General features: G+C 41.1%; 2 protein-coding genes across 4 annotated transcripts; one reads left to right on the forward strand and one right to left on the reverse strand.

Annotated features, from left to right (window-relative positions):
• The first annotated feature begins 352 nt into the window (after positions 1-352).
• On the forward strand, positions 353-7,447 carry LOC141910956 (tRNA wybutosine-synthesizing protein 5-like). Of its 2 annotated transcripts, XM_074801854.1 has the most exons (10): positions 353-876; positions 984-1,047; positions 1,135-1,301; positions 3,609-3,704; positions 3,834-4,022; positions 4,280-4,358; positions 4,674-4,787; positions 4,856-6,118; positions 6,493-7,030; positions 7,159-7,447. In XM_074801854.1, the coding sequence occupies exons 1-8, from the start codon at positions 419-421 to the stop codon at positions 4,967-4,969; spliced, it is 1,281 nt and encodes a 426-aa protein (XP_074657955.1). In that variant the 5' UTR covers positions 353-418; the 3' UTR covers positions 4,970-6,118; positions 6,493-7,030; positions 7,159-7,447. The 2 variants fall into 2 exon arrangements, with proteins under 2 accessions (XP_074657955.1, XP_074657956.1); XM_074801855.1 differs by lacking the exon at positions 7,159-7,447 and having other exon boundaries at positions 6,493-7,034.
• Positions 7,448-7,483: 36 nt separating this feature from the next.
• Positions 7,484-11,567, reverse strand: LOC141910955 (uncharacterized). 2 transcript variants are annotated; one of them, XM_074801852.1, is made up of 7 exons: positions 11,421-11,567; positions 10,557-10,958; positions 10,010-10,198; positions 9,565-9,684; positions 8,760-8,864; positions 8,050-8,408; positions 7,484-7,848 (listed from the first exon to the last, which is right to left on the reverse strand). In XM_074801852.1, the coding sequence occupies exons 1-7, from the start codon at positions 11,500-11,502 to the stop codon at positions 7,810-7,812; spliced, it is 1,296 nt and encodes a 431-aa protein (XP_074657953.1). In that variant the 5' UTR covers positions 11,503-11,567; the 3' UTR covers positions 7,484-7,809. The 2 variants fall into 2 exon arrangements, with proteins under 2 accessions (XP_074657953.1, XP_074657954.1); XM_074801853.1 differs by having other exon boundaries at positions 7,485-7,848; positions 10,620-10,958.
• Positions 11,568-13,348: the final 1,781 nt, after the last annotated feature.

Genomic DNA, 13,348 nt, shown 5'->3' on the forward strand with positions numbered 1-13,348 from the left:
ACACAGACAGTGATGATCAACAATTTTCTATTCTGAAATTGACGCTATCATCAGTTTAGTTTGAGTAGTGACGCACGCGCATTGACGACGAATGCAGCGCCGAGTTGCCCGCAGACGAGGATGCGTCGAAAAATATCAAACATGTTAGATATTTGGCGGAAATACGCTACAATAAAAAAAAATCACCCGCACACGAGCCGAAAACTGCAAGAACCAGTACAATATTCTCGACCATTCATTGCATGCTGCTGTGTACACCTATAGTAATTACAGTCACGATGATAAAGTAACCGGTTTAGGTTCAATACCGCGCGCCGACGCCGGGTTGAGACATATGCAATTTTTCGCACGAAGAGCTGACTGTGTATTAAGTATATAAATGAACACTACTAGATTTAAAAGAACATTGTAACTGAAAATGGTTCTGGTGTTCGGCTGCTCGTCGATGCTGCAAAAGCTCCCACTTTTATCGGGATTAGTGGTCATTTTTGCGCGGGTCGGCCTTGCGGCCAACTGTAGCAGTTACGGCGGTAATAGGCGCGGTGGTCACAAAATGCCGTTCGGATTCTGCGGTCCACATCTGCCGGTTGATGAAGTGGTCGGTTGGCCGTTGATGTCGACGTTTACGGAAAAGTACGTGAAAAATCAGGCGCCTCTGTTGATGAAGCACGCCGCTGAGATCTCGCCGGCTTTCCGACTGTGGACCGACGAGTATTTCGCGTCGTTGGATCTCGCAGACGATGCCCGGGTCACGGTGGAAACGCGCAAGAAAGAGGACCGCGCCCTACCCGCATCGGATATGCATTTTAGCGAATGGGTAAAAACGTACAAGCAAACGGATAATTACATGATAGAAGATATGCCGTATTTTTTGAGGTATGGTGTGCGATTTTATTCGCTTTACAAAAGATCGAAAAAAGTGAACACGGTTGACATTGGGAGAGGGGAATATATATCATCAAGCTTTGTTTTTTGTTTCGTAGCAAAGATGTTCTTTATCCCGGACCACTGCAGTGTGACAATCTGAGGAAATATTTGATCAAAACGGTAAGTGTATAATTGTATTCATAGAATGTAGGCCTAAATCAGCAGAATCCAACTGTGGTGAAATAAATCTTTCTTTAAATCTTGAAGCTGATGTGGTTCAGTAGCGGAGGAACGAAGTCCGTGGCTCATACGGACCTCAGCGATAACATCATTTGCGTGTTCCGTGGCACGAAGACATTCGTCATGGTCGACCCTCACAAGCACGGCCATAAAGTACCGATAAACCGGTCGTTTTCGCCGATTGACGTTGACAGGTATGTATGGTATAATATGCTGTGTAAAACCGCCCGGGCCGGTCTGACGATGTTGACCTGCGTAACGGCATCTTCACCCGTCAAGGGATTCGAACCCACTACGCTAAAGCTGTTCCCCGAACCCCTTGACCTCACGAGTCGTTGAAGTCGTTACTAGCCGACCAGAATCCGGTCGTACCAATCACAGCGCTTGTAACAAACCGTCAGTAGACTTATGTTGGTTTTCCCGTTACATTGACCAATCAGCAAACGTTTTACCGAACAAGGAAGTATTTCTTAAATCGATATATGACGTCACGCGCAACAGCGCCAGTAATGAAATCACGCTTCGTGAGGCCAGGCATCTTCACCCGTCAAGGGATTCGAACCCACTACGCTAAAGCTGTTCCCCGAACCCCTTGACCTCACGAGTCGTTGAAGTCGTTACTAGCCGACCAGAATCCGGTCGTACCAATCACAGCACTTGTAACAAACCGTCAGTAGACTTATGTTGGTTTTCCCGTTACATTGACCAATCAGCAAACGTTTTACCGAACAAGGAAGTATTTCGCAAATCGATATATGACGTCACGCGCAACAGCGCCAGTAATGAAATCACGCTTCGTGAGGCCAGGCATCTTCACCCGTCAAGGGATTCGAACCCACTACGCTAAAGCTGTTCCCCGAACCCCTTGACCTCACGAGTCGTTGAAGTCGTTACTAGCCGACCAGAATCCGGTCGTACCAATCACAGCACTTGTAACAAACCGTCAGTAGACTTATGTTGGTTTTCCCGTTACATTGACCAATCAGCAAACGTTTTACCGAACAAGGAAGTATTTCGCAAATCGATATATGACGTCACGCGCAACAGCGCCAGTAATGAAATCACGCTTCATGAGGCCAGGCATCTTCACCCGTCAAGGGATTCGAACCCACTACGCTAAAGCTGTTCCCCGAACTCCTTGACCTCACGAGTCGTTGGAGTCGTTACTAGCCGACCAGAATCCGGTCGCACCAATCACAGCGCTCGTAACAAACCGTCAGGAAGTATTTCGCAAATCGATATATGACGTCACGCGCAACAGCGCCAGTAATGAAATCACGCTTCGTGAGGCCAGGGGGCTGGTGGAAGTGATTTCGGGGGTGATACCGCACCCCTGGCAAGCGAGGATGGAGGCCAGGGGGCTGGTGGAAGCGAGTTCGGGAGTGATACCGGACCCCTGGCAAGCGAGGATGGCGTAACGGTGAATCCGGGTCATAATACTTCCGCCCAAAATACCTCCACCGAAATATCCCACACCCATAATCCCTCCACCCAGAATACCCTCATATGTTTCCAAAATACCTCCAGGCCCTAGATCGAATGGGTTTATGCCTGAAGAACAAAAATTAGGAACCTATTAGTAATATAATTTTTTAGAATTTGTCCCCATCAAAGTTTGAATTTACAGGCCATATTCAAATAAACCAATGTTCTGTAGTTTAAAAGTAGTTAATTGAGTAAAACAAAGTATGATGTTAATTTCAGTATATTGTTCGAAGATCATTGTTGCAGTTAAATGGAAATGAACTGAATTCAGTGTGTATACCGAAGAAGTACATTGTTTTCTTAGATATAGGACTAATTGATATTCTATAATCTAAATATTGAATTGTTTCCAGAGAAATCTAGTATTAGATTAAAGACATGAGATAAACTAACTAATATTCTATCCCTATCTCGTTGTTTGTTCAAATTGGGTCGATTTTTTTAAATTTCCCAGCCATAACTAATTGGAAGTGAACATTGTCATTAATTGTTATTCAATTATTATTCAGTATAGGCTTATATATACCGTAATACATTATATATGATCCTATACATGTATAATAGTCAATATTGGTGGTACTTTATACATCTAAATAATAGAATTATAGTATTTCTTTTTATTCTGGGTGGAGGTATTTTGGACACATATGAGGGTATTCTGGGTGGAGGGATTCTGGGTGTGGGATTTTGGACGGAGGTATTATGGGCGTATCCCCGTAACGGTATATTCAATGATTAACCGCAGGAGTTCTATATAGGCCTGTGTAAAACCGGCCATTCCACGGTATAGAAAGTTTGAAAATGTGTGAGTTTCTGTGAGAAATTTACACAAATATCATTGTGAAATGTTGTTGAAAAAATATGCCTACTGCCCACTTGTTCATCCGATGGTCTTTGAATACGGGTCCATTGGAGGCCTCGACTACCGACCTGTTCAGTCCGATCCTCTTTTTGAATTGAATCGAATTTCTTCCTAAAAAATACTAAGATGATTTTTTGCGTATCTTTTTTTCAAGCGTCGATTTCGAAAAGTACCCGAAAATGGCCGACAACGTGGAATATTATAACGTCAATATATCGGCTGGAGACTGTCTGTATGTGCCGTACATGTGGTAAGTTTTAGGGGGGTATCAGACCACGCGGTTGATATTTTCAAAAATTTGGGTTAAAACCAGTTGGTTACAACGGCGCCGATCTAGAAAATTGTGTCTTAGCAAATTAATGTTCGGGTTCTTTTTCAGGATCCACCAAGTCAATTCTTACGGCAGTAATATCGCCGTGAACTTCTGGTGGAGTCACTACGGGTTCCTGCACAACGAGGAGGCGGACTCGATCGCGGACTGCGACCGCAAACCGGAATGTTGGTTGACCACGCATCCGAATGATCTGACCGGAAATGACCAGGAACGCGATTATCCATTTGAAATTCTGTAAGTAGTTGAATGGCGGATTTTGATAATGTCATTCCATATTCCCGCTACAACCAACTACCTTACAGTCTTAAAACCGCTACAACAACCCGTCACTGAAACTTAAGTAACTGAATGACTGAATCCAGTGCCCCAGAAAGATGGAACTCACCGAAAATTCCAGAATGCATCTTATCTTAAGCTCAACCCTTAATTTCTTTCGTAAATTGCTACTTATAATAATGTGACATTTACTTCTATATCAATCTATTTTACAGGGATATTATGCGTGTATTGGTCGTGCAATCAGAATCGAATCAACTTACTTCGGAACAATTGCAAAACATTCCGAAACAGGTATCGAAAACGTGTGCAAGCACAGTAGTGGTCTTTACTAATAATACACACACGACGTAATAACCACTTGATTCATTTCAATATATTGTATCATATAGAAATTCGAATTGCGTGACGTGAATTGCGTATCTACAGTGTACACGGATTACAGTGTTTATTCGACTACTCACATTCAGTCTTGTTTTGAGAACTTTTGCTACATAGCTGCATCATCTTTTTGAAGCCTCCTTCGAACTGTTTCATATAAACTAAAATAGGTATTTTTGGAAAAAAATGAGATTGAAAATATAATTACTGTAATTATTATATTATCAGGGTTTGTCAGCTGAAGAGAAATCGTATTTAGACAAGGCGTTTAAGGCCGCGGACACGGATAAAGATGGCGTCATTTCCATTGTAGAAATTGACAAAATCCAATCGGATAAAACGGTACTAACATTTTCGGATAATTCGTTCCGCCAACGGTCTTGAAATAAAACGTGTAATTTCTCTTTTAGGTCGGGGACAAATTCCGAAGCGCCATACGAAAACTGGCTCGCCTTGTCAAAGAAAACGAGAAACGAAGCGAAATCCAGAACTCGTCTGCAGAAAAGGCGAAAGATGAATTATGAAAACCACATCGCAAGAAAAGAAGCAATGAGGGGTACAGGACTTGGGCGAAATCTTGCCCAAGCCTCGCGTTATATTTTAATTTAAGAATAGGTTGTATCTGTATAGAGATTAGACAAAGTTGACGCTCCGATATCTGAAACCATTTCCGCAGTGGTTCAAATGAAAATTAGCTACGTAGTCAAAAACCTTCTCGTGCAACTGTGGAATGGTCTATCTGGACGAAACATTATTTTCATTCTTGAACTTGATGAACTTAAACCGATTTTTACTATAACTAAAACAACTGTGTATCTGCCCCCGATGGCGGATATTACTTATTTTTGGACGCCGTAAAAACCGTTACAATACTGTTTATATACATTTGATACCTAGCATGCGGTTCTGTGCACTACGTCATCGAATATTGGCGCTTCGAAATATCAATTACAAATATGAATTTAGGCGTTTACTTTGTAATTAAATATATCGCATAAATCTTATATCAATTTTGATAAATTTTAACAATCATTTTTTGAGATGTGCAATACGTCATCGATATTCGGGGCTAGACTGGTTGCCGGTCAATTCAATTCAATGATCGATATATCCAAATCCAAAATAGCTTCATGGGTCGACGTTATTTTTCAAGGCGTCAAAGATGAATTATGAAAACCACAACTTTCAAGTTCGTTTTCTTGTTGCCACTGTTAAATATCGTTAGATGTTAAAACGGTTTGAAATTCTAAATTCTAAATTTGACACTACTTCCATTTCGTTCGGCGTCGGAACTTAAATAACGAACGTTAACGCGTTGATTAAATGTGTGTCTAACGTTCGAATGAAGCTATTATTTTCGACCGCGATAATATTGCGAGCACCTACTGAGTGATAAGATTGGCAAACAGAACTGATAAGTTATTGCATGCACTTGAATGGTATGCCGATATATGTTTATGTACATTATCAAACGGATTTTTCAAACTGCCGTGCTTTAAACGCCCAAATGCTTACCTACATTATTAAGAGATAAATCCTGTCACCTACTAAAGATATAGGCTACATATCAACCTATACGTTATAAGTGTATCACATTTGACCGTAGTTTATTATGTCTTAAGATCGGAAAGGGATTCTAGAGACCAACATGTCAGCAATTGTATTTATTTTAGGTGAGTGGATTTTATGATTTTTATATGTCTCCTTCGAGTATATATGTAAAATTTGAAAACTTGTATTATTAGGATGAGATGTCATTATTTTCGTGTTTTAGTTGTAACCTTATTCGACAATATTGAATGTATCTAAAATGGATTACAAATTTTATCATATTTATCATGATATCATTGAATGCTTTATTCTGTGTGAATGCTGTTTAAACTAAAATGGCACGTCATTAATGTGCCCTTTATTTTTTAACGATATACATATCCTTAAAAAATGTTATATCTGTTAAGGGTCAGATATGGACATAATGAGGTTTACACTGAGCTAATAAACTGGAAGTTATCAACTGGAGAATTTTATCTTTTCTGTTTTATTGAAGGTTTTCTCTTGGTCGGTAACGGATTTCTACCGTCAACGGCCGCGAGTCCTACTGTGAGTATTAGGCCATCGACTGCAGGACCTGTCAGATCTCTGTCATCGACAACTGCTCAGTCTACAGCTTCGCCAATGGGATCGGCCACGCCACCGATGCCAACCGGCATCACGACAAGCCCTTTCGTCACAGCAAGCCAATCCAGCCCTCAGCCCAGTGCCACTGCAAACTCTTCCCTTCCGCCCAGCACCACAGTAAACCCCTCCATTCAGCCCAGCACCGCGATAAACCCTTCCGTCCTGCCCAGCACCACAGTAAACCCTTCCATCCAGCCCAACACAACTGCAAACTCGTCATCAGTGGGACCAATTGGACCTTCAGCGTCAGTCGGACCAACAGTAGAGCCATCCGTGTCACCCGGACCGAGTGGAAATCCGGGAGCAAACACAAATGACGATACTCATACCACGACAATCGTGCTAGCGATCTGTATTCCTGTAGCTGTGATCATCGTCATTATTATCATATTCGTTCTCTATTACAAGTAAGTATTATAGCGATAGTACATGAAATATCACGCGCTGGCAATGCCCCAACAATGCGCCATCAATGCCCCATCAATGTGCCATCAATTCTCTATCAGTTTCACCAACGAACGCTTTACTTTTTCAGGAAAAACAAAACTAATTTCGACTTATCGACGGGTGACCAGAACGTCCATTACCACAACGAGGGCGACTATCGGAATCCTAGTTTTGTCGACGAATCGTCTCATCGAAATTAACCAATCGTCGTCTCGGGTCGTATCAATTCACGGTGCCAAGCTCTTGTGGCAGGTTCTGTAGTTTCCACGAGGTGGTGCCCAGCACCAATCAAAAACCAGTCTTAGGATATAAGACCATTTTCTTGGCTATGAACGAAGCTCTGAACTGAATAACGAAAGACAGTGTGACCGTGATTTTTCTATTTGTATATTTCATAATAAATCTGCACCAAATTTAACTCCCGTTACAATGAATGGAAAAATATATCTACAAATAGTGATCGAAAGCTGAAACAGTAGATGAAGAAACATATAGACATTTTTACGTGTGGAAATTGAGCTATATATACATGAAATACGAAATTGCGTAATCCTTATATGAAAAACTTCTTCTCTGTTACTTTTGAGAGAGCGAATATTGTTAAATGTTTCTATGTACATAGAATTCGAATGGAGAAAAAAGAAAAATATATCGAGTAAACTTTAAAGGAGGACTTCTTTCTGGTGAACTAATTCACAGTCGGGACAGAGCTAGTCGCAGACGTCGAGTGTTAAAATATCTAAATGTTATCGTAATCGGAGTCTTCGGTAGTTCGGAACTGAAATTAAAAAGAAACGACTATCAAACGTTAGATTTTATGAATAGAAAATAAGCGCTACTTTAGTCAAGACCAGATTTAATTAGCCTTCAGTCCATTTGGAGGTCTGTTAGTCGAGAGAAAAGTCAAACAAATAATAGACCAGACCAAAACGATATAAAACAATATGGGAATAGTAACGTTACAATACTCTCACATCACCTTTTTCTTCTTGACCTCACTATATACCGGATTCAGACTTCTCAGACTTTTAGTCAACGCTTCCGATGCTAGCGTCGCTTGGTTGTGGTTTGGAACACCTTTCACGATGCTTTTCGCGACTTGGTCGTCGTTTATGTATTCAGCGTGCGAAGCAGCAATGTCATGGGCGACGTAATCATCTTCTGGGACGCGGCCAGCGATGACGTAACTGTCATATTCCGGGCTTGGTACGGAGTTAGACGGCGGCGGGTGGTTCTGCGTTATGTTCGATTTCTTCTTTTTCATTATCGATTTTCCCTTCGATTTCCTGCCGGCGCCGAGAAGTTCATCAGGGTCGCAGTACGCATCGATGGCTACAGCTGTCGAGAATAATATCAACATCGGACCATTATTGTCATATCAAAAAAGCAACAAGAAAATACTGCGATAACGTAAAAATATCCACTGGAGTTAATTATTATACTGAATAATTAGTAAAGCAAATTCAAAATCTTAGTTTCGAGTTTGGGACTAATTTCACAGTCAGTGATTGTATATTCGACCATTCTGGTTCTATACCCGATGTATAAATTTCATGAGATGTGCAAATGATCCTAGAATTTGGAAGATAAATTTCGAAAAGGTGGTTCGAATTCGGTCCAACCAGACTCATATTCTGTAAATAGTGACTATTTGTGCGGATAAGCAGAATGTTAGGTCTATATACATACACATAGCTCTACCACCTCCACCAGACGGAATGTTGGCAGCGACCTCTTGCGGTCGGCTGGGACGGTTCACGTACACTTCATCCCCGCGATATCTCAACAAGCAATCTAAATATAACGTATAAACCGGTATCACAGGGGCTCGTGTTTGAAGTTTGAAGGGGTGAACTGTAGTTCAGAGCATCCAGTATTCCAGGTACTGGGAGTAAATTTCACCCGACCCGAACTTCGACTACGAGCTCCTGTGATATCGATCTAAAAATCATACAATGATTAGCAACGATTATGAAATTAGAATATTTTAGATACGGGTGAGACCTATCTTAGATACGGATGAGGCCTATCTTAGATACGGGTGAGGCCTATCTTAGATACGGGTTTGACCCCGCCTACCTAAATTATCGAACGCGTAATCAGGTAGGACTGACGTTGGGCTCAAGTACGGTGTTCGGAAATGTATTGTATTAAACTAGACAAATTTCCATTCATATTCTTAACTGCTTTAATGTTTCGTTTGGGAATGTATTTCTAAAAACGTTGAAGCACTTTTTAAAAAAAGTTTTTGCTTTTTCATTTCATCAAATTTTTCCATGAGATCTTTGCTCATTGAAACGCCTATAAGACAGCTCTAGGGCGTGTTGATGCAGTAAGAGCAGCCAGGTTTGACTAGTTTGCCATCTGGCGGAAATTTGAGTTATTAATCTGTCACACCTGTCACTCCCAACTGCGCGCTTTCTCTGATATTTTCATTCTACATGCAATAGATTCGACAGAGTTTCCCGGTCAACTTTAACGTAGTAAATCTTACGGATAAGTCTCGTGACGATCTGCTGTCCATAACGTCGATAGTGGATGTAACTAACCAGGGAGCACACCGATATAACGATTCCGATAACAAGCATTGCGATTCCCGCGTTGAAAATGGTTCCTGAAACAATAAGTATAAACATGTATTTATAAGACAGCCATACGACCATATTTCATTGCATTTTAGTCTCTAAAGTTCCCTAAATGCTAAATGCTTTGAGATAGTCCAGAAATTTCAGAATGTCCCTCTCCTAGAACCCCCCGACCCGTATCAAGTGATGATCTGGCGATCACCGTGCATGCTCCGGCAGCGTTTCGACCGCTGGTCATCATCTAATGATTCGGTCCACTCGATCAATCCATCGGCTTAACCATTGACTAACCGTTGCCCCCCCCCCCGACTAACCATTACGGTCATCCCTCCCCTTATAGCGTATTTGACTTACGGCCATCGCCTACAGCGCGGAATTCGTAACGTTTATTCGCGTGCTCAGGTTCGAAGACAAAATAGTTACTAAAGCTGTCCCGTCGTAAGCGACTCCAATTACTGCCGATAGTATCGTCTGCCAAACGGTATTCTAATATCACACCGCTAGATAAGTGGGTAATACTTCCATCAGTGCGTCGTTTAGAACCTGTTTAATAAAGAAAGCTTCATTGAGAAATAACCTGCCAGCAATATCATCTCAGTTGAGATAACCATAAAGCGCTTCGGATGGGCCGATCATATATAGGCTACAGTCGGCAGTAAAGTTCACTCAATGAAAAGTTATTACCAATCAAGACCGATTCTGAGATTTCAACCCAGTCGTGGAAAAGTATCCGCTCTGAAACTGGATCCCGGGCTGATTCGTGTGTTGAAACATAACATTACTAATAGGCTCAGCCTTTTTTCCGACGTATAATGGAATCAAATGAAATGAAATGGTCGACCTAAAATATCGACGTCAATTTATATCTGGGACTTTTCAGTGCGTCGACTGTGAGACTAACCGGACGTTTGGAGAGTGACTGGTCGCCTCGCGGTGCTTCCCCCGGAAGGCAGTCGTTGTTCACCTTTTATTCGTAGTTTCAATTTCCTACTCATGTCGTTGAGGTAGCTACATTTCCAATAGACTGCAGAATCACTTTCAGTCAGGTTGTCGATTATCAGTTTGACTTCTCTGACCAAACCGGCCTCTCGGACGCACTCGATTCGATAACGTTTGTCTTTGTCAGTATAGTAACAGCCTTTCGAAACCGGTCTCGAATTGGAGTTCCAAGATAAGGATTGTAGGTGTTGTTCTTCTTTATTTGCGGGGCTCAAGGAACAGATTAGCTCAACGCTATCTCCCAAATGCAATTCCGTATCGGGACTAATTGAAGCTTCTAGACTCAGCGATGTCACGATATCCACTGAAAAAAATGATATAGTGTATATGTTTCCCATTTAGAACAATGTTGTCTAACCATACAGTAGTGTTCGGTTGGAATATAGCTCGCGAGTTTCGAAGAAAAAAAACAATTGAAAATTAACGATCAAATATTTAACTCAGTTTTTATTTCCGAAGAGAATCAACGACTTGTGCGTTCCCATCGCAGCTTTTTCGATTTCAGTTTCATAAACGATCTTTTCAATTCTAATTCAGTTCCAAAATGAATGCCAATAGGCACAAACGATGTATAGGCTGATGTAAAATTCGGATTTATATTTATTAGAAAATATTTTTTCATGCACAGTCTTACGTATATCCAATGACGCGATAGATAGCTGTATATCATACTTAATTACATAAAAATACGTGAGAATGCTCCTATTTTTCTAATAAAATGTGACTAAAATTTCATTCTGAGAGTATTGCACATCTGTAAACTTACGAAAGATCAACCACGCCGTCAACAGAGCTATGACGTATGAACGATGGTGCAGCTTCGGAGGGTATAAGTTAACAGAGCGCATTCTTTGCCGAATATAAAATATTACACATACACGTACCAAGTAGCTCGATGGTATGAAAATTCCCATTTCGATCACCTCATTTGTGACGGAGCAGGGTTGAGGCAAACAAAACGATGAGGAAATAAATTATCAAATAAACACGATTTAAATGGTCTATTTAATCATCGCTTATTCCTTGTATTTCGTTGTAATGTATCGAACGAGGAAGTTATCATTCCTATCAATAAACTGATAAAAGTTTCTTTCTATTTGACCAAACTGTACGTGATTCATTCCATTATCTGTAACATCTCATTAAGCAAACAATCAAACGATTAATGTCTTTGTCAGCAGATATATTTAGGATCGTGATTTGAATGCTGTTTTTTGTCGCATTGACCCCGAAATGGCCGTCGATTGTCACTGCGTCAACAGTATATGATACGCCACGCTCCATCCTCGCTTACCAGGGTTTGAATGCCTCCTACCAACGCTCATGCCAACCAAACCCTGGCCGCGCCCCAGTTTCTACATCAGTCCGAAATATTCTCCATTGTTTTGACTTTGCGTGGCTTCTGGTCCAACGAGGATTATCCGACCCCGAGCGTTTGTCGAAGATTCAGCATCCCCGTGTCTCTCTGGTTGCAAGACATTAACGATCTTACTAAATCCCCTAAAACTCTGTTCTAAAAAAACTATTCAAAAACTGGTTCTCACTATCATTATCATTATCTCCTCATTATCATTATTCTACAAAAAGAAAATCCGACCCTGAGGAAGAACTTCACCAAACTTTGTATAAGTTCCTACAACTTAAAAATTCAATAAGGCTGGCTTGCCTCTCTAACAATTTCTCACCCATCTTCGATTTTGCCCCAGAAGATGAGCAGCACTTCATTCTTTTCTGCCCCAAGACAACCTTAAAGATCTGTTCTCTTTTCAATTATCTTACCCCCCATCTGTTGGCCTAATTGACTCGCTGTTTTGTTTTATGATGTCGTATGGTCAGGGTGATACAAAAGCCGCTAAGTAAGTTATTGATTTCACAAATTTGTGTACTGCTAGCAGGCATGGACGGATCCAGCCATTGACTATATTCCTTAAAATTATTGCTCTCTGATGCCGGTGGCAAAGCTCATTAAAGGGGGTTCGGGGTTCCTGCCAAAAAGAAATTTGAAAATTGACTCTTTTTCTTGTATTTAAATGCATTCTGGACCTGTTAGATTAGGTACTTTTAGAACATATGTTATTCACATTTTCTGACTATGTTCTGGAATGCAGTGGAGTTGCTTGTCAAAGCCGCCACCCTCTGGGCAGAACACTAAGCCCCATAATGTATTAATAACTCTTGCAACTTGTCAACTGAATGTAGTGTGTTTGCGTGAGCATCACTGGGAGGATATCAAAGCCTGGCAAGCGAAAATGACCTCGCTAAGAACCTCTGTGACAGAAATTGTTCGCTGGTGAGGGAGAGAGGGAATGTGAGTGGAAAGTGGGAAGCAAGAGATGATAGTGTGGGAATGGAGAATGGGCCTAAAGGGAGAGTGGAGCGGCCAAGCGATAACGTCTTAGTTAATATTGTATATCCATTTCAAAATGTGTCTTCTATGCTCTGTATCAAAGGAGCTCATGTATTAAAAAAATATCAATTATTTATGATTGTTTGTGATATAAGTATTGCATTATGGTTTACGAAAGCTAGATGTCACTAAATATTGCTGGGTGTTTATTGTTCGTTCCCGGTCGTTCGTCACCTTCCTGTACAGTACTTGCGCAACGAAATTCCTCCAGGGGCGACTACAACCAAGACTACATCGATACGAGCTGAGCGGGTTCAAAATATTAAAGAGTGGTGAATAGAATTAAG

The sequence above is a fragment of the Tubulanus polymorphus genome, chromosome 9 (genome assembly GCF_964204645.1).
Source record: "Tubulanus polymorphus chromosome 9, tnTubPoly1.2, whole genome shotgun sequence".
NCBI classification, from domain to species: domain Eukaryota; kingdom Metazoa; phylum Nemertea; class Palaeonemertea; order Tubulaniformes; family Tubulanidae; genus Tubulanus; species Tubulanus polymorphus.

What these genes read in the sequence shown, in the direction of transcription:
- LOC141910955 (XM_074801852.1), bottom strand. Translation starts at nt 11,502, where the DNA reads ATGCGCTCTGTTAACTTATACCCTCCGAAGCTGCACCATCGTTCATAC. An exon ending in CCGCGCTGTAGGCGATGGCC is followed by an intron (nt 9,685 to 10,009) that starts GTAAGTCAAATA and finishes TTATTGTTTCAG; the next exon opens with GAACCATTTTCAACGCGGGA. An exon ending in GATCGTCACGAGACTTATCC is followed by an intron (nt 8,865 to 9,564) that starts GTAAGATTTACT and finishes CGTTATATTTAG; the next exon opens with ATTGCTTGTTGAGATATCGC.
- LOC141910956 (XM_074801854.1), top strand. Translation starts at nt 419, where the DNA reads ATGGTTCTGGTGTTCGGCTGCTCGTCGATGCTGCAAAAGCTCCCACTT. An exon ending in GATATGCCGTATTTTTTGAG is followed by an intron (nt 877 to 983) that starts GTATGGTGTGCG and finishes TTTGTTTCGTAG; the next exon opens with CAAAGATGTTCTTTATCCCG. An exon ending in TGCAAAACATTCCGAAACAG is followed by an intron (nt 4,359 to 4,673) that starts GTATCGAAAACG and finishes TTATATTATCAG; the next exon opens with GGTTTGTCAGCTGAAGAGAA.